Below are 27,371 nucleotides of genomic sequence, written 5' to 3'. Positions count from 1 at the left end.
ATTCCTGGACGTATGGTCATCAAACTTCACATGAAGGTTGGGCCTGACCACTAGATGACCCCTATTGATTTTGGGGGTCATCGGGTCAAAGGTCAAGGTCACAGTGACCTTTAATGGTAAACTAATTTTAAAGTTTGTCCGATTGATAACTCAACAATGCCTGCACCCATGGCCCTCAAACTTGACATGGAGGTTAGGCCTGACCAGTAGCTGACCCCTATTGTTTTTTGGGCTCAATGGGTCAAAGGTCAAGGTCACAGTGACCTTGAATGGTAAAAGGTTGTTCAAGTGATAACTCAACAATGCCTGCACCCATGGCCCTCAAACTTGAATTGGAGGTTGGGCCTGACCAGTAGATGACCCCTATTGTTTTGGGGGGTCATTGGGCCAAAGGTCAAGGTCACAGTGACCTTGAATAGTAAAAGGTTGTCCGATTGATAACTCAACAATGCCTGCACCCATTGCCCTCAAACTTGACTTGGAGAATTGGCCTGACCAGGAGATGACCCCTATGGTTTTGGGGGTCATCTGGCCAAAGGTCAAGGTCACAGTGACCTGGAATGGTAAAAGGTTGTCCGAGTGATAACTCGACAATGCCTGCACCCATGGCCCTCAAACTTGACTTGGAGGTTGGGCCTGGCCAGAAGATGGTCCCTATTGATTTAAGGGGTCATTCGGCCAAAGGTCAAGGTCACAGTGACCTGGAATGGTAAAAGGTTATCCGAGTGATAACTTGACAATGGCTGCACCCATGGCCCTCAAACTTGATTTGGAGGTTGAGCCTGGCCAGAAGATTGTCCTTTTTAATTTTAGGGGTCATTGGGCCAAAGGTCAAGGTCACAGTGACCTTGAATGATAAAAGGTTGTCCAAGTGATAACTCAACAATGCCTGCACCCATGGCCCTCAAACTTGACATTGAGGTTGGGCCTGACCAGTAGATGACCCCTATTGATTTTAGGGGTCAAAGGTCAAGGTCACAGTGACCTTGAAAGCAAACTCGACAATTCTTGGACCTATGGTCATCAAACTTGACATGAAGGTTGGGCCTGCCCAGTAGATGACCCCTATCGACTTTGGGGGTCATCAGGCCAAGGTCAATGTCACAGTAACCTTTAACGCAAAAAAGTTAACAAATCTTCCCCCACTGATATCTCAACAATGCCTGAACCACTGATCATTAAACTTGACATGGATGTTAAGCCTGACCAGTAGATCACCCTTATTGATTTTAGGATTCATAGAGCCAAAGGTCAAGGTCACAGTGATCTTGACTGGTAAAAGGTTTTCCTAGTGATAGCTCAACAATGCCTGAACCCATGGCCTTCAGACTTGACTTGGAGTTGCATCTGACTTGTAGATAACCCCTTATGATTTAAGGGGTCAAAGGTCAAGGTCACAGTGACTTTGAACGAAAAAAACTTGTCTTGTGATAACTTGACAATGCCTGCACCCATGGCCCTCAAACTTGACATTTAGGTTTCTGGTGACCAGCTGATGACTCTGGATTTTGAGTTCATAGAGTCAAAGGTCATGACGGTCATAACACACTTTATCCTCACACTTTAATGGTCATAATCTTAAAACAGCAACAAATCAGCTGTCATTTCGGTCCATGCATATTTCATTCAATTGTCCCTATAATCCTGACAACATGGCGCTCAGGGGGGGGGGGGGGCATAATGTTTGACAAACATCTCTTGTTAACTACTGCTTCATTAATTTATTGCCCATCATGTACTTGAATGCCTTGTGTGTTAATGGTTAATTGCTGAGTAATAATATTTGCTAAACACCTTGTATTCTTATTAAAAAAACCAGAGTGGCAACAAGTCGTATCGCTGGTCAGTGCTCCTTAGTTAAGTATCATGCTTAATATTACGAGTGTTTTAATTGCTCACTGATAAGCCTTGAGAAAAATGGGCCTCTAATGAAAGAACTTAATGCATTATTACATACTTTATTTCCGTGTTAATATATTATTAAATCTTTTACAGAGGTGTTGATGGATCCTGAACCCAGGGAAGTAGAGGCACAAAAGTAAGAAAATAAATAATTGAATTACAGCATTTTTGCTATTGTGTCTCTTATAAGAATAATTCCTTCAAAATTTACACAAAAAACAACAACAATTTATATACAAGCAGATACAGATTGCAAGTACTATTATACATCTAGCGTTGACATTCTCAAAGGTTATGTATGCATGTCAAATTGTTCATAATAAATTTATCAAATATAAAATGAATACACATGTAACTACCGTAGAGTATATGTCTAAAATAGAAAAGTGGTAGATAAAAAATAATTTTTCAGTCCACCTGCGCCAACATACGCACTAATAGGAGGAGCAGGTGGAACTCGTGCCATGCAACCTCGTTCATTGGAATCAGGGGTTGAGGAGGGTGAACCTATGGACACTAGCCTGCCAATTGCCGCTCAAAACCTGCCGGGACAGAATGTGCCGGATGCTCAAATGGCTAATGATGGACAGTTTGGAGCGCAACCTCAAAATGAGTCACGGTTTGGAGACACGCGAGCTATACAACCGCATAATGAGGTACGTTTAGGGATTACTACCGCTAAGATGCCACCAAATAAGCTTTCATCTTTGGAAAGGCTTAACACAGAAATAGTGATACGGATTAAACAAGATTTGTTTGACGGACGTCTTATCAGTCTCGACCAATCTCAAATAGAAGATATCATAAAACTCGGTGAAGCAAAAGAATTGGCAAAAACCAAAGGTGCCAGAGTATTTGCAAGTAAGTTGGTTTTATTTCCTTTTATCTAAGACTATTCAAAGAATAAGGAGGCTACTTGAGGTATTGCATTGAGACTTCATATGATGGTAATCAACCATCCAACCTACTTAATTAACCAAGTTAGATAACTCTAGTTTGCATTTAATGCAAATAATAGGCCTTTATTATTCGACTTAGAAATTCTGGTTAAGATTTTGCGTGCAAGCACACATAGGTTAATATCTCAGTAACTATTTGAGGTATTGCATTGAGACTTTATACAATGGTACTCAACCATCCAGCCTACTTAATTAACCAAGTTATATAACTCTAGTTTTCACTTAATGCAAAGAATAGGCCTTTATTATTCGACTTAGAAATTCTGGTTAATGTTTTGCGTGCAAGCACACATAGGTAAATATTTCAGCAACTACTTGAGGTATTGCATTGAGACTTGATACAATGGTACGCAACCATCCAACCTACTTAATTAACCAAGTTAAATAACTCTAGTTTTCATTAAATTCAAATTATGGCCCCTTTTTATTCGACATAGACATTTTGGTTAAGGATTTGCATGTAACCACTTTTAAGTCAATACCTCAGCGAATACATCATGTATTGCATTGAAACTTTACACACAGGCTCCCAACCATTTAACCTTCTTCTTTATTCAAGTAAGATAACTCTATCTTTCATATCATATAATTTTTGCCCCTTTCTTATTCGACTTAGAAATTCTGGTTACGGTCTTGCATGTTAGCACACATAGGATAATATCTCAGCACCTACTTGATGTATTGCATTGAGACTTTATACAATGGTATTCAACCACCCAACATAATTGAATAACCAAAATAGATAACTGTATTTTGCAAATAATGGCCCTTTATTATTAGACTTAAAAAATCTGGTTGAAATTTTCCATGTAACTACATTTGTTAATATCTCAGCACATCATGTATTGCATTGAAATCTGATCTAAAAGTGATCCATGCATGTTTCGCCAAAACTTTTCAATCCATACACTGAAAAGCAGCAGACTAGTCGAGCGCGCTGTCTCTGTGACAGCTCTTGTTACTTATTACTCCAATATTGTTCATTCAATTCACTTCATAAGTAACAAAATTGTCCAGGACCATCATACAATTAGGTTCCATAATTTTAAATCTTAGGGCAAGTTGGGATTTTCATTAATAACTCCTATACCCTTCATTAAATATACTTTGCACAAATGTTGACGACCATCTTACAATTAGATTAAACATCCATGTTATTCTAAATATAAGTTATGGCCCTTGATCAACTTTGTTAAAGTTTTAGGGCAACTTGGCATTTGCACTTTTAACTCAAAAACTGTTTATTCAATGAAATTTATACTTCACACAGTTGTCCAAGGCCATCACACAATTAAGTTACATAATTCATATTTTCTTAAAAGCAAATTATGGCCCTTAATGACTTAGAAAGTTTGTTTAAGATTAAGGGCGAGTTGTGATTTTCACAAATTAATCATATACCAATCATTCAATGGACTTCAGCCTCCACACAATTGTTGGAGGCCATCAACCAATTGGATTACATAAAACCCTGTTAATCTTACTTACAAATTATGGCCCTTGATTGACTTGGAAAGTATATTTGGTTAATTTTTAGGCCAACTTGGGATATTAACCCAAATTATGTTTGTTAAATGGATTTCATTCTTCATCCAGTTGCTGACAGCTATCACACTTTTAGGTTGAATAACTAGATATTATCTGAAATACGAGTCCTAGAGGTTAGATATTCGGTGTGTTACATTATCTACCAAATGTGTTCAAATTATGCCACTGGGGTCAAAACTGGCCAGCTCTGGGGATCATAAGTTGCTTACATACTTATATGGCGAAAATCTTCTTGTATGCATATGTTGGCCAAAGACCCTTGATTTTGTGAGTATCATCATATTTACATTAACTTGTCCTGTATCAAGTTTGTTAAAATCATGGCCTGGGGGTCAAAACTAGCCCCTACCAGCGATTACAAGTTAACTATGAAATAACATTGATATATGTTTACAAAACTGTACAAATAGTTGTACCATTATTGCTGTAGCTTCCAAAAATAAGACAGTAGGTCAAAAGGTCAAAGTCAAGTTCATCCGAGGACAACATCGATATCGTTTTCAAAACTGTACACATGGCCCAAACTCATTGCTCTCAGAAAAGAAGATTTTCAAAGATTTCCCTACATAAGTCCACAGGAGCCTTGGGGGTTGCGAGTTTTAACCCAAGGTGAATAATTTTTTGTTCACAAGCAATTGTTTACCGACAGACACACAAAAGACAGCCACTGTGCAATCCCATAGCTCTTCATTGGCTCTGACTTTCTGATCTTCTTTCTTATTTTGAAGGTACAGCAATGACACTTGGATCATGCATACAGTTTTGAAAGCAAATATCAATGTTGAGTGTTGATGACTTTGATTTTGACCTTTTGACCTACTATCTTATTTTTGAAGCTACTGTTATGAAATGTGTACAGTTTTGAGAACAAACAACAAACTTATATATTTGATGTGGAGCATTGTCAAATTGTCATCTGGGTTCAAAATTGGCCCTTCAAAGAAGGTCAATGTGTAACATAGATATATGTTTGTTTATATAAAAGGAGATATTTGTTGTGTTACCTTGTATAGTGGTAACAAAGGTCAAACACTTTATCTCAGTTGAGCAATTTAGGGCCATCATGGCCCTCTTTTTCTTTATTGTTTTTGAAAGGCACATACTCCTTACACATTGATGCATTCATTTCTAAGACAAAGCGGTGTTTAGTCGAGCCAGCTGTTCTACAATGTTCTTGTTTATACAAAGCTTTCCTGAGAGAACTTTGTGCTTATGTTGGGGTATAGTGATTAGCTGTCATCCATCATGCATCATCTATTGTCTATGTAAACACTTCTAACCAAGCTTTAAGAAACTACATTATGTAAAACATCGACAAGTTTCAAAGTTTATTGGCAAATCATCATAAAATATCCTTTGGCTATTACAAAACATGATTATCCCAAAAGCATAAATCAACTGTAGAGAGTAACTGAATAATAATAAATATACATTATGTAATTAAATATCACCATATAGATTGTTAAACATTTAGATAGAAATTACATAAATAAACAAAGATTAGTATTAGGAACATTGTTATTGTACAAGGAAAGTATTTCTTTAATTCATGGCTTCTTTGATGTAGATTGCTATCTAATTTGTTCTTTTGCTGAACATAATGCGTTTAAACATATCTAAATTTGGCCATGATATTCTATTGTTTAGGTATTTTAAGCTTAGGTGTCTAAATTTACTACAGGATAATAAAGAATGGTAATCATTTTCAATTACATTAGCGTTACAGCATTTGCATACTCTATTTCCTCTCGCAATACCGGTATATCTGCTGACTTCAATTTCTAACTTGTGAGAAGAGCAGAATGATAACCTAATGGAAGAAAAAATACCATTTTCAACTTTATCAACATATTCTTTGTATACACAATTTGTTTTCAATAAACAATATGTATCTTATTAGGTAATTTATTGAACCGTGCCAGTCATGGATAAACTGGTCCCATCCACTGGTCCCGAAGTCTAGCTTTTTACATCGGAAAGTATTAGGCATTTACATCAAAGTTGTCAGCAAGAAAATGTAATCCTAAATGTTTTATAATAAATTTCATCTTAGTCACCAAGCATTGAGGATTGTCCATTATTTTATTCAACACACCAGTGCTATCCATCTTTTTTATATTTGTCTATATGCCTGTCTTTTGATAAGAATCTTGTTGTTTTATTCGGGTTTTTTCAGCGTCAAAAACGATTTCAGGTTTCAACACTAAAGTGGTCATTAAGGAATTGCACATAGATAAAGATGATTTGGATAGGATGAGATATGTCACAAATGTAAGTTTTGTTTCAAAAGCAGTTACCCCAATGTTAATTGTGTTTAGACTAATAGTGCTATGTACTTTGCGTTTGTTGTCTTGCATGCCTCACTTTATATTTTAACAGGATTTGATTAAAGTGCTTTTGAATAAGTTCATGGTTAAATATTCAGCTGCAGGCTTGTCCCTATAATTTCCCTTGTTATATTTTTAACAGTTTCTGGATATTGTCATTATGAAAAATAAGGATTGATTATGATTGATTTGTTGAGCATTATTGCAGTGAGAATCTATGAAGCATGCTAGCGCTTCTATGAAAATTTGCAAAATCATGGCAAAGCATTCATACTGCGGGTACTCATGAAAAATAAGAATCGATCCTATTTATTTACACTAACGAAATTTTACATATGCATGACCCAGGTGAGTGAGCACCAAAGGAAACATGTAAACAAGCTGACATTTACATGCATGCTGTTATAGGGAATATTAAACTGCATGTAATTGGTAGTGACTTCTCAGTGTAACATGCATTTTTCCTTTTATTCACACATGTCAGTGAATAAAATCATGATTATACCATTTCAGACCATGGGCTACTTTCACTCTTTACAGGCTTTGAAGCTGAATGATTTGTTATTCCAAAAATTGGCTGAACATGCGGAATCTACTTTTTTGTTTACATTTTCATGGCATTGCTTACACCCGATATGGTCCTATAATGGAATACACAATCGATTACATTCAGGCAGTTTATATTTTTCTAACAAGAAACTTTTCTAACTTTGTTTAATGTTTGTACGCAAGTCAAACCTTCTCTTCATATATAGTGACGAGAGTCATATTGCACTGGAAATCAGTTATATGGCGTACAAATTTGTTAATTGACTATAGAACATCTAAGATATCTAAGTGCAGTGATTCACCAGCGTCTTATCAGAGCGTTGCTTTCTTGCAAAAATCTGCATACACAATTGCTCACTAAACAATGTTACACAACAAATTTCTTTTTAGCTCGACTATTCGAAGAATAGGTGGGCGATACTACTCGCCCCGGCGTCAGTTAGGGCAAGTTGGGATTTTCACTTATAAGTCCAATACCCTTCATTCAATTGACTTAATACTTCACACAGTTGTTCAGGGCCATCACATGATGAGGTTAGATAACTCCATTTTATTCTTTACACAGATTATGGTCCATGATTGACTATGGAACTTAGATTAAAGTTTTAGGGCAGGTTGGGATATTTATTGATAACTTCTATACCCTTTGTTCAATTGACTTAATACTTCACACAATTGTTCAGGACCGCTACCCAATGAGGTTACATGACTCCATATCCTTAATACAAGTTATGGCCCCTGATTGACTTAGGTTAAAGTTTTAGGGCAGGTTAAAGTTTTAGGGCAAGTTGGGATTTTCACTTAAAACTCCAATACCATTCATTCAATTGACTTAATACTTTACACAGTTGTTCAGAGCCATCACATAATGAGGGAAGATAACTCCATATTATCTTTTATATAAATTATGGCCCCTGATTGACTATGGAACTTAGGTTAAAGTTTTAGGGCAGGTTGGGATATTTATTTATCACTTCTATACCCTTCATTCAATTGACTTAATACTTCACACAATTGTTCAGGACCGTTACCCAATGAGGTTACATAACTCCATATCCTTAATACAAGTTATGGCCCCTGATTGACTTAGGTTAAACTTTTAGGCAAGTAAAAGTTAAGGGCAAGTTGGGATTTTAATAAAAAAAACTTCTATACCTTTCATTCAATGCACTTTATAAAATTCAAAATTATTTACGACCATCTTACAACAAGAAACATAACTCTATTTTAACCCTAAATACAAATTATCGCCCTTCATAATGGGAAATCAAGTTATTTGAATGACTTGCATCATTGTGTGGGCGGGCTGGTGGGAGGGCAGCATCAAAGTCACCTTATGTATCGAATAATTTTAGTTAAGTTTGACATAAAGAGACCAAACTTGGTAATATTACATCGTTATTGTATTCACTTCTAAGTCAAAGTGGCGTAGTCGAGCGCGCTGTCTTACGACGGCTCTTGTTTGATAGAGCTCTATGTAACACAGGTGATCCTCATGGAGAGACAATTTTGAACCTAGTTGTATAAATTTCAACAATATTGGTAAAGGAAAAAAAAAAGAAAGTAGGCTTAAAGGTCACAATCAAGCTCATCCAAGCACAACATTGATATCTGTTTACAAAACTGTACAGATGGTCCAAATTCCATTGCTGTAGCTTCAAAATAAGAATGTTGGTCAAAAGGTCATAGTCAAGGTCACCTGAGGTCACGTCATGTCAAACAGTTGCAAAAATGAATGCAAATTTTATCATTCAGCAAATAAAATGCCAATGTTAATAATTAATTGAGTACCTCAAATTTACTTAAAATATATATACTAATAGTTTCAAATATGGCTACTACTGGTCTTAAACACAAGTCTGTTGCCTTGTTGTTAGCCAATACTGATATCAATTTAAGAGGCCATTAAATATTCCAAAGGCGGGGCTAAAACCCTTGATCTGCAAAATTTAGTTCCAATGGATTTCGGTACAACATACATTTCCAAATTCAGGCAATGATGTTGTAGGGTAATATGATTAGCCTTAAGCATCCATCAATTGTCTTCACAGGAGAAGCTTGCATCCAGAATTCTTCATTTTGGGATAGTGCCATTGCTTGCATACCATGATGCGTTGCTGACGGATCAGTCTGTGAGATTTGGGTATGTTTTTCCTAGTTTTGTACTTTTCAATAGACCTGTCATTACCATACAAATATCTTCGGTGTAAGTCTGCCTAGGCCAGCACTTTTCCGCATTGTCAAACTGTCACATCCGCAATAATGATGGAGGAATATTTTATTACTAGTAATACTCTGTGACGTGTTGGCATAATAAGTCAACAGCCAGATTGCACTATTCACTCTAGAGTTATGGCCATTTTAATTGGGCGAATTTAGTTTGCCTTCTTGGCCCAGTAACATTTTGATTGCTTCCCAAGCTTGGTTACAAACTTTATGAGCATAATTCCCCATGTGAGTAATTTACAGCCATATCAACATTACTCACACTGGAGTTATGGACCTTGAATTGTCAAAAATTAACCAAATTTATTTTCTTCAAAACTTTAGCATATTTTCCTAATCATGGTCACAATGTTAATTGGCATTATATTAAGAGCCTGTTTAATAAAACATTTCATCAAACATCCTGCCGAGTTACAGTCCTTTTATTGTCAATAATTAATCAAATTAATAAAAACTCACCTTAATTGTTTCTGTTTATCTAATCACGATTAAACTTGTTAACAATGTTCATAGGTTTTGAGCTATGGGCCTTGAATTTAATAATTCTTTGACCATTATATAACTTTTAACTTTCAACTTGATTCATCAAGCTTTAGTTACTGGTACATCAGTCCTACTGATAATTCGTTTTTAAAGTATTTAATTATTTTTCATTCCAAAAAGATGGGTGCTCTGTGATAACAACATAAACATCGCAGATTCTAAAAATAAACTTGTCATGTATGTAAGACAATGTTTGACATGCAAAATTTGAAAATGAAAAATGTGAGGGAACAGGGAACTAGCTAGACTTAAAAACAGGGAGTAACTGGAACTTACCTGTTAAGTTCCTTATTACTTAAATGGATTCAATCCCAATACTAAAGATATGACGCAGGATTTTTTTATTCAATTCTGGAGGGAAAAAGTGTGTCCTATATACAGTATGATACGAAAGTAAAATCTTTGAAAATCTTCCCTGAAACTGACATAAGGTTTGTAGCACAATGAGAGAAAGTGCTGTGTACAGGAACCATGACTTTATTTTAGCTAATTACAGAGTTATTGTCCTTTGTCTCTTTTCTGTGTCTGCATAACTTGAAAACTACTGGATGGATTTTTTTTATTCATACAGTGGTAAAGCACAATTGAGATGAAATGCAGTGGAGATAAAACATATCTTTATTTTTAGCGAATGAGTTATTGCTCTTTCTTATTCTTTCTTGTCAGCTTCATTACTTCTGAATAATTCAATGGATTTTAATTTTAAAAAAAGTACTTTATATAAGCATGATTAGTAATTAATGTACAAATATCTCTTATGGTCTCTTTTCAAAAAGAGTTGTCATTCCTGTGTCCAGGTGGCATTTGAAGGTATTTATCATTTCTCTGATAGCTCCAGTTTAAATTGCTGTTCTATAGACATTTACCCACAAATCTCGATGCACAATTCCATGTTCAACCGTTTTATGCGCATGACTTTTAAAGCCAAGACTAATTTTACCTCTATTTTTGCTCCAAACAATACAATAAATGGTAGTAAAAAGCAATTTTCATTCCAGTCCTCTAACAACACATCCTATTGTAAAAATGCATTTGTCAAAACAAAAAAACCCTGCTGTAATGGGAATTCCACTTTACCCTTTGTATTTATTTCTTAAGATAAATGGTTAATGTGATGCAGCCGCAAAGCTATTTGTTTTGGTAAGTACATATATAAAAAAATATTTTTACAGATACTACTATTTCGTGTCACCGTATTTCGAGGGAGGAAGTCTCTTGAAGGCTCTTGAAGAAGACACAGATTCATTATTCAGAAATGATACACACTCTATTAGAATGTCGCAAAAAACAAGATTAAAGATTATCTACCAAGTGGCTTCTGCAATTAGTTACTTGCACAAGCCTGTAAAGGACTTCAGGTAAGTTTTTAGAAAAAAGTATAGGTATTGTTGTAGTCTTGATTTCTCTGATGGCTGAGCTGATGGCATCATCTTTAAAAAAAATAAAGCATGTCCATGAAAAAGAGTCCATTGAAGTCAAGTAATTGTAATTAATTGTTATTCAGATGTAAAATAAATATACATTTATATTAAAATATATTAAGAACACGGTCATGATGACTTAGAACGCAAAAGGCGTGTGTGACTGATAAGAGTATGCATGGCCCTAAAACTTTAGATGAAACTTCACTGGGATCTTCCTTGGATGGTGCCCTTTCAAAATTCTTTGACTGACACAACTTATATCTTCTTGACCAGACATGTGAACCTTTGACAATGACAGAGAGGTAGATTTAGGTCTCAAAAGCGGTAGTTTGTGTTCAAAAGCAGTAGAATTTCTAATTTCTTAATTATTTTAGACAAAAACAATGATGGAAACAATGTAAACAAAAACTTGATATTTGTTACTATTTTTAGATTTTCGGAAAATACACATAAAATACATCATGGTTGAAATATTACCTCTTACTTGTAAAAACAAGTTTATATTCAGAAGAGCTGCTAAAAAATCAAATCAGACTGCCAAAACAGGTCGGAGTGTAAGTGCAGACGACTGCAGAACTGTATATGTCAAATTTCCCGCCAAAATGTCGTAAAATTTTATACACTGTAGTTAATTAATTACATCTTGGTAATGTTGTTTTCTTTGATGTTTTGACAGTTTTATAATGTCTTTGATATTTACAAAAATGCTGATTAGTATGATGCCAATTAACAAAGAATGCTGATTAGAGGTCTTTTCTACCGTACTGGTAACTTAGCAACAATCTCGGCCAAAGTGTGAAGTGATTTGACAAGTTGCTGATTGCACCATGTTCTTTAAAGTGACAGATTTATATGGTATTTTAGCATGGTTGAATAAATATTGAGGATTTTAAAATAAAATTCAAGGCAAATTTGATATAATTTATGGATTTTTTAGATGAGCTTTTAATAACGGTATATTTTGACAGGAAAGCGGTAGGGCGTTAGAAGGGTCTCAAAATCGCCGGTAGAGTTCACATCTATGTTCTTGACAAACGTTATGAGGCCTAGAGTGTAGATATTTTTGTGTAACATTGTGTAATGGCCCTCTACCAAGTTTGTTCAAATTAAGCCCCTGGGGTTGAAACTGGGGTTCACATGTTTCTTACATACTTATTTAGGGAAATCTTGTCTGAAACTGCTAGGCCCACACCCTTGATAATTTGTAGCATGTTATAGTGGTTTCTTTATCAAGTTTGCTCAAATCATACCCCTTGAGTCAAAACTTGTCTAAAACTGCAAGGCCAAGACCCATGATTTTTAGCTCAACAGAGCACGAAGTGCTCAAGGTGAGCTATTGTGATCGGCTTTGTCCGTCGTTCGTCCGTCCGTCCGTCCCTCCGTCAACAATTGCCTAAAAAACATCTCCTTTGAAACTACCCGGCCAAAGTCAATGAAACTTCACAGGAAGCTTCCTTGGGTGTCCCTCTACAAAAATACAACAAGGGGTCACCATTGATTAACAACAACAACAACAACAAAATGGCCGACTTTCTGTTTTGCTTTAAAAAACATCTTCTCTGAAACTACCACTCAAGTTTAATGAAACTTTACAGGAAGCTTCCTTGGGTGACCCTTTTCAAAAATACAACCAGGTTTTCGACGAAAATTGAATCGTAAGAATGGGGATGTCCTTGGGCGGGCAGGCGTACATCAAACATTGGTTTCTGCTCAATTATTTTCATCTAGCATTGATGGACAGTAATGAAATTTGTTGTGTAGGTAGATTATGCGAAGAGCTAGCTTCTGATTGATTTTGAGGGGGGTAAGGTCGAGGTCACGGTTATCTTTTTTATAAAAATGGTTTACGCACAATAAGTTAGTAAGAATTGATGGATAGTAATGAAGATTAGTGTGTAGGTAGCTTATGTGAAGATCTAGCTTGGAATTGATTTTGAGGTGCTCAGAGTCAAGGTTAAGGTCACTATTACTAAAAATAGATAAATGGTTTCCGCTCAATAACTTAAGTTAGAATGATGGATAGTAATGAAAGTTGGGGTGTAAGTAGCTTATGTGATGGATTGCTTTTGAGGGGGGGAGGGGAGGTCAAGATCATTGTTACTGATTGTGTGTATGTAGCTTATGTGAAGAGCTAGTTTGGGTTTGCTTTTGAGGGGGGTGGGGTGAAGGTCACTGTTACTAAAAATAGAAAAATGGTTTCTGCCCAACAACTTAAGTTAAGAACTGATCGAAACTAAACACACAAGATACTGTACTAATACTAAAGTAATTTTCAGTAATGTCTCTTTTGATAATAGTTAAGATAATGGCCGCTACTTTTTCCTAACTGATACAAGAAATGAATTGGCTATATCTCCTGATTGCCAATATCAACAATCTGGTTTTGTCGCATAGCGCTTCTATTAAAATTGTTTATTTTTATATTTTTTACCCATTTCATTAGCCACGTTCTGAATGTTTTTTCAGTATATCTAGTATTGTCAAGCTATTATGATAGTTACTAATTTTACAGGTATGATGTCGTGCATATGGATATAAAGTCCCTAAACATTGTGCTGGATTTGAAGTACAATGCAAGGTTGATTGATTTTGGATTAGCAAGAGAAATGAAGGAGCCCAATGCTAAACTCTTTATGACTTCATCCCAAGTTCCTGGGACTGTTGGCTACTTTCCAACAACAACATTGCAGGGTTTGACCAAGTTTCATGACTACCACAACTTTGGAGTTGGTATGATACTTTTCAAAACTATTGTTTTATTATATGTTTAATTATCTCTCCTTCTCAACTGGTTTAAATATTCACCAGTAAAAGTGATATATATGTAAGCTGACATACAACTTTGTCTCAATAAATTTTACTTACTATGGTTCATAAAACTGAATATCGTTTGTCAGAACATGTATATTATACTGCCATATTATGGTACATAATGGGGTTCTTGCAAGGTATTCAAAAAAAGTCATTAATAAATGATTATCTAATAAGCACAGTGCTTAGCGCACTCGCTTCTTACTAACACATTCCAGGACCGACGATATCAGACCTGGTTGCATGTGAGTTTGGTTTGTGGTCACTAAGCAGGTCAAGTTTTTTTTTTACATTGTAATACCACAATTACATTCATCATGAGGCCAATGTTATTATATTGTGTAATAACTTGTTTCAGAATCTTTGTAAATAAATGTTTAAATTAAGGTTGATTGCACTGATATTTCCAGGGTTATTATTAAGGAAAGTTTGAGCAGGACCAAATATAATTTGAAAAGGCCAAAATAGCCAGCATCGAAGGTGCAAAGCGAACCTTCTCTTGAATCCGTTTCCCTGTATACTTGTAATATGCTGATATATTGACAACATATCATATGAATAATTACAGTTTAAACAAACTGTGATCTGATTTGTAATAAACAGTAACAAACAAATTATTGAGATAATATTTACACTTAAAACATAACGTTGCTGTTGCATTATTAAGTTCAAATCCAATTATCTAAGTTAAATCTCAAAGGAAACTTAGACAATAAATATTTTTTTTTAAATCGAGGGGTCATGTATTGTACAAAATTAAAACACAATTTTTAGTGTGTTTTTTTTCAAATCAACTTTGCACGTTCGTTGTTTTTAAAATGAATTAAGTTAAATATAATTGTAAAAAAAAATGCTGGGTCAGCTTCTAACAATTGCGACAACTTTCTTGTGTGATATTTTAGATCGAGAGAATACATGCTGTAAATCAGGGTCATATCACATATAATGTTACTATAATCCGTGTATTCATAACAAAATACAAACGTTGGTAAACAGACGTAGGGGTACATTTTTATTGCCGGATAAGCATTCCATTTTCCAAACAGAAGTGACAAATGACATGTGTATATTTAAGCCAGACTCTTGTTTACTACATCGTAAATCAGACATTTCGACACATTTCTGAAGCATGACATGTGACGTCATTTGCACGTGATCAATAGGATATTATAACATAATATTTATTATTGGTAGTTAAAAATAGCTAGTGACGTGTTTGGGGATTTTCCATAGAACATGAGGCAAGAACGCCCTGTGAACCTTAAAGGCGTGATTGACATCATTCATAGTAACCTCTTTTTTTACGCGAGTTATATATTAATTGATATTTATTCTACACAAAATGCATTTCTTGCAAAAAATAAGCTAAAGATATGAAATGAGATGAAATGACCCTAAATAACAATGGCGCATTTTGGCATTTTTATTGAGAATTTGAGCCAACCAAAATTCTTTTTAAAGTGATCATTTTAGCCGGCAGTCGGCTCTAGATGAAAACCCTGCATTATTTCATTCGAATATTTCGAGACAAGGTCTGTATGCACCAATGTAATGAAAGCCATCTGAGCATTGAAGCTTATCATTTTTGTCAGAAGATGAAAACATATCTAAGTTAGAATCAGGACTGACAGGGAGACACTGACAGGGAGACATACTGTATTTGTCATAACAGCCCAGCTTTGCAAAGTAAAGTGGAAGCTATAAAGGAATCGCGCAAGTCATCAATATGGTCCATATCTTTTTCATGTATGGTCTGATCTTAAAATGATTTAACAGGAGTGGCAACGATAGCATGAGGATGTGTCGCGTGCAAGACCCGTGTCCCTTCCTTAAAGGTTAAGGTCATTGCAACCTGCTGAACTTTGGTTTTTGGAACTGAAAGGATACTTTGCTGTATTAGCCTTACTGATAATAGTTTGTGTCCAGTCCATATCTTTCTCATTCATGGTTGGAGTTCAAAATTATTTTGCAGAAGTGACCACCATAGAATGAGGATGTGTCATGCAGAAGACACGTGTCCTATCCTTAAAGTTCAAGGACACAGCAACCTTCTAAACTTAGTGTGGTCTGTCGGTCCATCACATTTTTTTCCGTTCCCTATCTTTCTCATTTATGATTGGATTTTAAAATTATTTGGAAGAATTGATCACCATACATGTAGCATGAGGACATGTCGGGCACAAGACCATTGTCCCTTCATTCAAAGTTAAGGTCAAGGTCACAGCATGCTTCTGAACTAAGTATGTTTTGCTTTATAAGCTTTACTGAAAACAGGTTGTGTCCAGTCAGTATCTTTCTCATTCATGGTTGTATTTTAAATTATTTTGCTGTAGTGACCATCATAGAATGAGTATGTGTCGCGCACAAGTCCGGTTTTCCTACCTTCTAGGTCAAGGTCACATCAGCCTTCTGAACTTAGTATGTAACCTTACTGAAGATAGTTTGTTATAATATATTAATATTATAGCAATATTTTCCAATCTCCCTCATATCTCTACATAATTGACAATTATGTGGCACGTTCACCTTCAGTGAAAGATGTTCCACTTCATTTCTTTAGTTGTTCTATCCAGGCAGTATTTCTGACACTTGGGTTAGCGGGGTTATTAATGAATTTCATTCAATGATAGCTCTAGTTATTCTTATTATTATGTCTTCCCTTCGACCTAAAGAGTTTTTGTCATTATTCATCTTCTAGTTCTTACTTTTTGTTTTCTTCTCCGAATTTGTCTGAAGCAGAACTTAAACAATACTGGAAGGAATTGATTGAAAGTTGTGCATCTTGCAAGAATAATAAGTTGAGGACACCTTATAGCAAATTTATCTCTCTTTGGCATAATATCTCAGACGAGTTTGATAACCAGCTGTAGTTTGCTGTAGTCATTTGAGAGTTCTTGCCCTTAAAATCTAGCAATTATCTTATATATCGGTCTTGTCTGATCAAAAACCTAAAAGTCGCATTTCACCAAAGCTTGATTTCCATTCCATCTTATTTACCTAATTATGCAGTTGATATCAAATCAATTGAACAAATTTGTTTTTTTACAAGTTCAAGCACAGGATAATATATTGATGCATAATAAGGCTGTGTCTTGGAGAAGTATATCTTCTTAAACAATTTTAAAGAAGTCTGTGTAAAACACTGTAGAAATCAAATTGTTCTACATTGATGAATAAATCTGGTTGTATTACAGTGATAAGAGAACTCTTGACTGGAATTCATCCTGCTAAAAGGTTTCAGGCTTCTACCCTACGGACTATGTCATCATTTCAGTTGAAGGATAACATTCAGGTAAAACTTTTTATGTACACACAACTACACACACATCTACATTGCCTTTTCTTATGGCTACAGCATAAACACAATTACTTTAGAAGCAATGATTGATTTCCATTCCATCTAACTGACCTAATCATGGATGGATATCAATGTAACAAATTTGATTTTTTACAAGTAATGTAAGCACATGATGATTTAAGTCGAATTAGAATAATTTTGTAAAATTATTCATGCATCAGTTTGTGGAACAAACTGCTTCTAGAGTTTCTGCAGTTTTATGCTGCATCTTCTTGATGCTTCACAGAAATAATTCTAATTGGCTTGACATGAGTTTTCCCTAAGCTGATTCAAGGTGGCGGACTGACTCCTGCTGAAGTTTACCTTCAGTTTTTTTTTCTGAACCAGGTTTTCGTTGAAAAACCGGGTTATTACAATGGGGATGTGGATTTCCGACAGGCGGGTGGGCCGGCGGGTCTCAAACATGTTTTCCGCCAAATAACTTATGCTAGCATTGATGTGCTGAAAGTTGGTGTGTAGATAGTTTATGTGAAGAGCTAGCTTGGGATTGCTTTTGTGGGGGGGGGGTGAAGTCAAGGTCAAGGTCAGTTTTACTAAAAGAGAAAAATGGTTTCCGCCCAATAACTTTAGTAAGAATTGATGAATAGTAGTAAAAGTTGATGTGTAGGTAGCTTCTAATATACTCCCATTGTTTAAGATACTCCCATTTTTATTTTTGTGTCCGCCTTTCTATTGCTTTGCAACCACTGGACAGAAATAATTGACACTTTACATCAGTAATTGTAGCTGAATATGGTTGTGCATGTCCTTGGCACATAAGGTTTGGTAGCTTTTTATTGAGTTATATATTTTTTTATGCGAATAGTTGACATACATTATTAGCACACCAGAGCACGAAGTGCTCAAGGTGAGCTATTGTGATCGGTCTTTGTCCGGCGTCCGTCCGTCCGTCAGTCAGTCAGTCCGTCCGTCAACAATTGCTTAAAAAACATCTCCTCTGAAACTACCTGGCCAAATTCAATCACACTTCACAGGAAGCTTCCTTGGGTGACCCTCTAAAAAAATACGACTAGGGGTCACGATTGATCAACAACAACAACAACAAAATGGCTGACTTCCTGTTTTGCTTTAAAACACATCTTCTCTTAAACTACCAGTCCAAATTCAATGAAACTTTACAGGAAGCTTCCTTGGATAACCCTCTACAAAAATACAACAAGGGGTCACGATTGATCAACAACAACAACAACAGCAACAACAACAAAATGGCTGACTTCCTGTTTTGGTTTAAAAAAAACCCATCTCCTCTGAAACAACCACTCCAAATTCAATGACAGTTTACAGGAAGCTTCCTTGGGTGACCCTCTACAAAAATGCAACAAGAGGTCACGATTGATCAGCAACAATAACAACAGCAACAACAACAAAATGGCTGACTTCCTGTTTTGCTTTAAAAAAACATCTTCTCTGATACTACCAGTCCATATTCAATGAAACTTTACAAAAAGCTTCCATGGGTGACCCTCTACAAAAATACAACAAGGGGTCATGATTGATCAACAACAACAACAACAAAATGGCCAACTTCCTATTTTGCTTTAAAAAAACATCTCTGAAACTACAAGTCCAAATTCATTTAACTTTACAGGAACTATTGATCACTATTGATCAGCAACAACAGCTGACCCTCTGCAAAAATACAACATGAGGCCACAATTGATCAGCAACAACATCAACAACAAAATGGCCGACTTCCTGTTTTCCTTTAAAAAAACATCTCCTCTGAAACTACCAGTCTAAATTCAATGAAAGTTTACAGGAAGCTTCCTTGGGTGACCCTCTACAAAAATACAACAAGGGGTCAAGATTGATTAGCAACAACAACAACAGCAACAACAACAAAATGGCTGACTCCCTGTTTTGCTTTAAAAAAAACATCTCCTCTGAAACTACCAGTCCAGATTCAATGAAAGTTTACAGGCAACTTCCTTGGGGGAACCTCTACAACAAGAGGTCGCGATTGATCAACAACAACAACAACAACAAAATGGCCAACTTCCTGTTTTGCTTTAAAAAAAACATCTCCTTTAAAACTACCAGTCCAAATTCAATGAAACTTTACAGGAAGCTTCCTTAGGTAACCTTCTACAAAAATACAACAAGGGGTCACATTGATCAACAACAACAACAACCATCTGGCCAACTTCCTGTTTTGCTTTAAAAATAATCTCCTCTGAGTTGTGGCCCTTTGCTTAGGTGAGCGTTTTAAGGCCATCATGGCCCTCTTGTTCTGTGAGCTATGCTAATTGCCTAAACAAAAGTGTACAGATTGCATACTTGGAATTGGGGAGACATATTATATGTCACCTCAGGTTAAAAACAAGGTTACTAGTTCAAATCTTTGGAAATATTTTCCCCATGTCATTAATTCATTTTTGTCATAAAGTCAATAAAACTTAGTCTGAATACTTGTTCCATGTTGTATAGAACAATTGTGAATAAGGTCACCTCAGGTCAACAATTAATATTCTAGGTCGAATCTTAATTAATATTTTCCCATGTTCAAAAATTCATTTGTTGTCATAAAGTCAATAGTTTTTATCCATTTGTTATGAAACTTTGCCGGAAAACTTTTCTCCATGTTGTTTTGAACATTTGTGAATGTGTGAATTTTTTTTCATGACTCTATACTCTTTTTATGCAGGATATCTAAGTCACGTTAAAGTTTAAAGTATCATTTAATTTAAGCACAAAAACAGTTTTTTTCTGTCGGAAATTTTTAAAAAAACTCCAAATTTCAGGATAGTGAAAATGGTTTAGTTTAGATGCATACACACAAGCACATATGCTCACTCGCACACACACCATTGACCCTTCAGCACCGCAGTCAATTATTGTATTTTTCAGGATCTTAAAATTTTGCTTCTTTGGTGTGTCATTTGGGGTCAAAAACTAGGTCTCCGGGACGTTTATTTTAGAAAAAGCTGATGTATTTTTGAACGTTCATTTTTCCCCACACAAATGGAATAGTTTCTGTTGATCCTCATGAAATTTGATTAAGTTATTTGTATAAAAGATATTTCTGATCATTATATGGGTCACTAACTTTTTGGATTGTTAAATAGCATGGTCAGTGCGTTGCCGCATTGGCGTATTGTGACTGTTTTAGAAATGAACCAATTAGTCTTCTTTGCAATGCATATAAAAGATAAGCAAGCTACCAAATGTTCCTTGTGTTTGTGTTTATTTTAGAAAGTGATCTGGAGAAATGAGAAGGTTTGGGAGACCCTACTGGATTTAGCCGAAAGATGTGTGGGAAGCCTGGGACAGCATACATTATTAAACACATTCCAAATTTCTGATATGCTTATGGAGCTGGAGGTAAGAAATAAATTCAACATTTTTAACCAGGTTTTCACATAGTGAAACCTGGTTATTAGAATGACGAACATCGTTGTTCGGGCGGGCTCGTCAATTTCACCTATGAAACTGAATAACTTTATTAAGGGTTGACATATCTTGACCAAACTTAGTATATAGAAAGAGTTTATGGATACCTTTCATGGGATTGAATTTGGGGTCCCTAGGGTCAAGGTCAAGGTCACTAACTAAAAATAGAAAAACGGTTGAAACTGAATAACTTTAGTTAGGGATGACATATCTTGACAAAATTTGGTCTATAGGAAGAGTTTATGGAGACTTTTCATGGGATTGCGTTTGGGGTCCCTAGGGTCAAGGTCAAGGTCACTGTTACTAAAAATAGAAAAACGGTTGAAACTGAATAACCATAGTAAAGGATGACATATCTTGACTAAACATGGTCTATAGGAATAGTTTATGGATACCTTTCATGGGATTGCGTTTGGGGTCCCTAGGGTCAAGGTCAAGGTCACTGTTACTAAAAATAGAAAAACGGTTGAAACTGAATAACTTTAGTTAAGGATGACATATCTTGACTAAACTTGGTCTATAGGAAGAGTTTATGGAGACCTTTCATGGGATTGCGTTTGGGGTTCCTTGGGTCAAGGTCAATAACCAAAAGTAGAAGAAAGGTTGAAACTGAATAACTTTAGTCTGCCAATCATTGAAAACCTGGTTCCGGTGCATTGCGGCGTTTCTTTAAGTGTGTATATTTAGAATGTGATAGTCACATGACTAGTACAGATATATATATACCAGCGCTATGTTTGAATTTACTGTGATTTATGTGGTAGACATAGCCAGTTAATTTGGAATTTGAAAAAAGGATACTTGTGTTGAAGCGATGTGGTACATAAGCAAATAAGATTAAAGGTGTTGTACACAACAATATTAATTTTATGTATATTTTTAATTATTTTTCTAGCAAAGTTATCATCTTGTGTTTATACCCTAAAAGGTATTTAGTTTTGATCGACGTGATGAAACTTAAATGACGTTTATCTATACATACCTTGGGATTGTATTTAGGGTATGAAGGGTGAAGGTCACTTTTTCTACAATAATGAGAAATAGTCTCAACTCAATAACTTAAGTTAGGAATGATGTTTAAAGATGAAAAATGACACATGCTAAGATCTTGTGAAGACATCTTGTGTGAAAGTAAAACAGTAACAGAAAAATGGTTTCGGATCCGTATCTTTTGTAAGGAATGACCTTAAGTGATAAGACTTAATCCCACTTGGCAAGTTATATGTATATGAGGGGCACTATGTGGGGCACGGTCACTGTTACAACAATAGAGAAATGGTTTATGCCTTATGATCCTAGTTTAGTGATGACTTTTTGAGGAAAAACATCTTGGACATGAAATTTTATGATGGTGGGGTCAGGGTTAATGTTACTTCAAGTAAAAGCATTGATTCTGGTCAAAAAATTATGTAAGGAATTATATAGTGATGTGCCCTGTAATTTGGAATTGCATTTGGGGTCAGAGGAGTCAAAGTCAATGTCCCTGATGGTAATGATAGAAAAATAGTTTCTGTTTAATAAATGGAGCATTTTATATAAGTGAAATTGGAAAGCAAATGGCTTTTAATGCATTTCCTCTAATTTTTGAACAAGGTAATCTCTTTAATCACAAACTATATTAATTGGAACTGCAGAGATATTACCTAAATACTTTTAATTAATTTCATTAAGACTAGAATCATGGCACTTAATACAAACATAAACACATTTGATATACAGCACACAAACAGTTTTATGTCGCCGGCTAACGTGTACATGGCACATGATATAGTGGTCATGTTGTCCTCCTCTGCATCACACCCACTGTCAAACATGAACATTATTTTGTCATCCAATATTTGCCAAACATGGTAGTTATGTTTTTGAAAAAATATCTTGACGACTTTCACCAAAATCAATTTGTGATATTTACTGTGGTGTAATGGCCCCTAAATTGTCATACTTTGACCAAAATCACTCTGCTCTTTTCTTGAGCATGTTGTCTTTGTCCTCTCATGATCAAGAATTCCCTAACAAATCTTTTCCAAAAAGTGTGACCATGATGTTCTGTTAAAAGTTTGTTGATCTGTCAGATTGCAACACTTGCTCCCGAGTTATTGGTCTTGCATTTTTAGCTCGACTATTCGAAAAATAAGGAGGGTTATACTACTCGCCCCAGCATCGGTGTCCGGTTAAAGTTTTAGGGCAAGGGATTTTCACTTATAAGTCCAATACCTTTCATTCAATTGACTTAATATTTCATACAGTTGGTCAGGGCCATCACATGATGAGGTTAGATAACTGCATATTATCCTTTATACAAATTATGACCCCTGATTGACTATGGAACTTAGGTTAAAGTTTTAGGGCAGGTTGGGATATTTATTAATAACTTCTATACCCTTCCTTCAATTGACTTAATTCTTCACACAATTGTTCATGACCATCGCACAATGTGGTTACATAACTCTATATTATCCTTAATCAAGTTATGGCCCCTGATTGACTTAGGTAAAGTTTTAGGACAAGTTAAAGTTAAGGGCAAGTTGAGATTTTAATAAAAGAACTTCTATACCTATCATTCAATGCACTAAATAAAATGCAAAATTATTCACGACACGACTATCTTACGACAAGAAATATAACTCCATTTTAACCTAAATATAAATAATGGCCCTTGATTTTTTTTTCATTTTTCTTTTTAATTTTATTTTAATTTCTTTTGAAAGGCACATTTTTATTTCCTTAACCACATTTTCATAAAGGGAAAACAAGTTATTTGAATGACTTGCGTCATTGTTCGGGCGGGCTGGTGGGAGGGCAGCATCAAGGTCACCTTATGTATCGAATAATTTTAGCTAGGTTTGACATAAAGAGACCAAACTTGGTATAAACGAAGAGTTTATGGAGACCTTTTGTGGGAATGTGTTTGAGGCCCCTACGATGAAGGTCATGATTACTATTGAAAAAGGGTAGGTATTGAATAACTTAAGTTAAGGGTCTACATATTGTGACCAAACTTGGTATATAGGACAAGTTTATGCAGAACTTTCATGGATTGCCTTTTGGTTCCCTAGGGTCAAGGTCACTGTAACTAAAAATAGATTACTGTTTCAGTTATGGTTGACATACTGTGACCAAACTTGATATGTAGGAAGAGTTTATGGAGGGTTTTCATGGGATTGTGTTTTGGGCCCTTAGGATCAAGGTCACTAATACAAAAAACAGAAAAAAGCAGAAAAAACTGCCAATTCTGCCAATCATTAAAAACCTGGTTTTGTCACATCACGATTCTTGTTCACTTTTTAATTTGATTGTTTTATTGCTTTTGACAGGCATCATATTACATTGTTATTGTATTCACTTTTAAGTCAAAGCGGCGTAGTCGAGCGCGCTGTCTTTCGACAGCTCTTGTTAAATTTTACAATCTCCATATAGATATTCAGAAGAAAAGGTATAGCAAGTATTTTGTACAAAAAATAGAGATTAAAATATAATTTCAACCAATTGACATGCCACATAATTTATTTAATACCAAACATTTGTTAACAATATAAACAGAAAATACCAAATAATTCCAGTATTTTACACTTCATATTTAAAATGGGTGTCAAAACGATTTTTTTTGTCAAAGTCAATACCTCGCGTAGCAATCCCTTGACTCTATTGCAGCTACACACCCACATCTCATACTGTTTTTAGTGCTCTTATAACATGAAGTGGTGCACCAACCCATTCCTTGTGCAAAGAGCAGCAAGGTCCACCACCTTGTTGATGTTGATCTCTGCTTCCTCTTACGTGCTAGGTAGTCCAACATATGCTTGAACGGTGAGAAGTCAGGTGAATTTGCAGGCCAATTGATGTCATGTCCCGCCAAAACGTCATGTATCTTTACGATACCGCATGCGATGATTTAATCACAATAGCAAACATCTTTTAGATTACCAAGTAATGTTTTAAGTTCTGTTTTCCCACTGTGTGAAATCACGCACCATGTCATTTCACTTTCACCATCGTACCAATCGCTGTGGATGACGTAAACAGGGTCCAACCTGTTCTCCCTTCGTCTTCATACGCATCCTGCTATCCGCCCCTTGTATATTAAACTTCAATTCATCTGTGAAGACGATATGGTAGTTATTATGGCGAACCCAATTTCGATGTGCTGCACGGTGACTAGCCTTCAATGAAATGCTGACTTACAATTACATGTAGAACAATGTCGCACTGCCTTCATGCAAAAACAGGCCGTCAAAACCGAAATTCTGGTTTCTAGTGGCAGTTCTTTGTCGATCTACAAGCTTTCGGGTGACCATGAAACAATCATTTCGAGATAAAGTCACAATAAACTAATATTAGCTTGAGCTTTACGAGGGCTTTTTGACCCCAGCCTGTCCTGAAAGCGACATGCTTACAAGAGCAATACAGTCCGTTCATTGACACAGAAAAGACGTGCGACGTCAGCTGCACATACCCTAGCTTTCAACAATACTAAATCAATATTTTCTGTTATCTGACGATTGGGCGATGTTCCATGGTTGTCGATATGTTATGTCCAGATAGTTTAATTGTGACCATTACACTATTCATTTAGAACAAATGCCGACATACAGACCATCCAAATTACCTGTGCATGTACAGCACATACTTTACGAAAAATAACAGTTTATTACAGATGTTAAAAGGAATTTGCATGCAACCGTGTATCATAAAGGGAGCGAGACAAATTGGCCCCTTACCAAATCGGCCCCTTCGACGTCTCGGCCTTGCCTCTTCGACTCCTTTAAGATATCGACTGGAGACTTTTCGCCCTCTTCCTGATTTTCAACTGAGACATTTCGGCCCCTTATTTTTTTATTGTTTTCTTAATTTAATAAACACTGTAGAAATTGACATTTTATTTCAATAGTTTTAATGAAATTTGTTATTCGACATAAAACATATATTCATGAAAATATTGGTAAAATATTGGCAGAAAAGAAAGACATACATTACATTTATTTGTACTTAACATATACATATAATGAAAATACGTAATAATACTTACAACACAAATAATTATCTGTAAATAAAAACATTAAGAAAATAAAGACACTTATTCATTCTCATGTTTTAAACGTCTATAACACACCCACAACAGCCGCCGTTTGCCTGGCAAAGAATGAATTGGTCAAAGGGCCGAAGGGTGGGGTGGGTATGTTGTTATCTTTTCATATCTAGGAATTTACTTTTGTTATGATAAATTGTCACTTTAAAAAGAGTTACTAGAAGAAGGTCACATACTTCAAACACACATATTCAAATATTTACTTTTCTTTGATGTCAGCGACCAGTAGCAATTGGCATCTAGTCTTTTGGCAAATTTTGCGAATATTGTCAGTAATTCAGATGATAAATGAACTTTTAAAATCGCACCGTCCGTCCGTCCGTCAGTCCCTCCGGCTCAATAACTCGTGTCCGTGCTGTAACTTTCCCTTGTATGGACATATTTTAAATAACTTGCCACATGTGTTCGACATACCAAGACGACATTTCGCGTGCAAGACCCGTGTCCGTACCTTTAAGGTCAAGGTCACACTTAGTGTTTATTCACAATGGAGTGCTGCATATAAGGATATTGAGTATAGGTTGTCGTGTCCGGGCTGTAACTTTCCCTTGTATGGACAGACTTTTAAATAACTTGCCACATGTGTTCGACATACCAAGACGACGTGTCGCGTGCAAGACCCGTGTCCCTGCCTTTAAAGCCAAGGTCACACTTAGGTGTTTATTCACAATGGAGTGCTGCACATAAGGACATTGAGTATTAGTTGTCGTGTCTGGGCTGTAACTTTCCCATGTATGGATCTATTTTAAAATAGCTTGCCGCATGTGTATGACATACCAAGACGACGTGTCGCGTGCAAGACCCGTGTCCCTTTCTCTAAGGTCAAGGTCCAATGTGTTACTTTCTCTTGTATAGGCGGATTTAAAAATGATTTGCCACATGTGTTTGACATGCCAAGACGACATGTTGCATGTAAGACCCGTTTCACTATCTCTAAGGTCAAGGTCACACTTAGGTGTTCATTCACAATGGAATGTTGCATATATAAGGACATAGAGTATAGGTTGTCGTGTCTATGCTGTTACTTTCTTTTGTATGGACAGATTTTAAAATGACTTGCCACATGTGTTCGACATACCAAGACGAGGTGTCGCTTGCAAGACCTGTTTCCCTATCTCTAAGGCAAGGTCACACTTAGATTTTATTCACAATGGAATGCTGCATATAAGGACATAGAGTATAGGTTGTGTCGTGTCGGGGCTGTAACTTTTTCTCTTTATGGACAGATTTTAAAATAACTTTCCACAT

At 35.8% G+C, this 27,371-nt stretch overlaps 1 protein-coding gene across 4 annotated transcripts in view; it reads left to right on the top strand.

The window, feature by feature from the left end:
* The window catches only part of LOC128231856 (uncharacterized), a 76,153-nt gene that overhangs the window by 34,566 nt on the left and 14,216 nt on the right, over positions 1-27,371 (top strand). For 2 of the 4 annotated variants that reach the window (XM_052945091.1, XM_052945090.1), the window contains exons 7-14: positions 1,996-2,038; positions 2,315-2,763; positions 6,586-6,680; positions 9,337-9,428; positions 11,227-11,412; positions 13,991-14,208; positions 17,484-17,581; positions 20,840-20,968. In XM_052945091.1, the coding sequence (XP_052801051.1) occupies positions 1,996-2,038; positions 2,315-2,763; positions 6,586-6,680; positions 9,337-9,428; positions 11,227-11,412; positions 13,991-14,208; positions 17,484-17,581; positions 20,840-20,968 (1,310 nt within the window). The remainder of the gene's footprint in view (positions 1-1,995; positions 2,039-2,314; positions 2,764-6,585; positions 6,681-9,336; positions 9,429-11,226; positions 11,413-13,990; positions 14,209-17,483; positions 17,582-20,839; positions 20,969-27,371) is intronic. The other 2 variants (XM_052945092.1, XM_052945093.1) reach the window with 2 other exon arrangements.

Source organism: Mya arenaria, chromosome 4 (assembly GCF_026914265.1).
Source record: "Mya arenaria isolate MELC-2E11 chromosome 4, ASM2691426v1".
In the NCBI taxonomy this organism is placed as follows: Eukaryota; Metazoa; Mollusca; class Bivalvia; order Myida; family Myidae; genus Mya; species Mya arenaria.
This window is presented reverse-complemented; position numbering and strand designations above follow the sequence as displayed.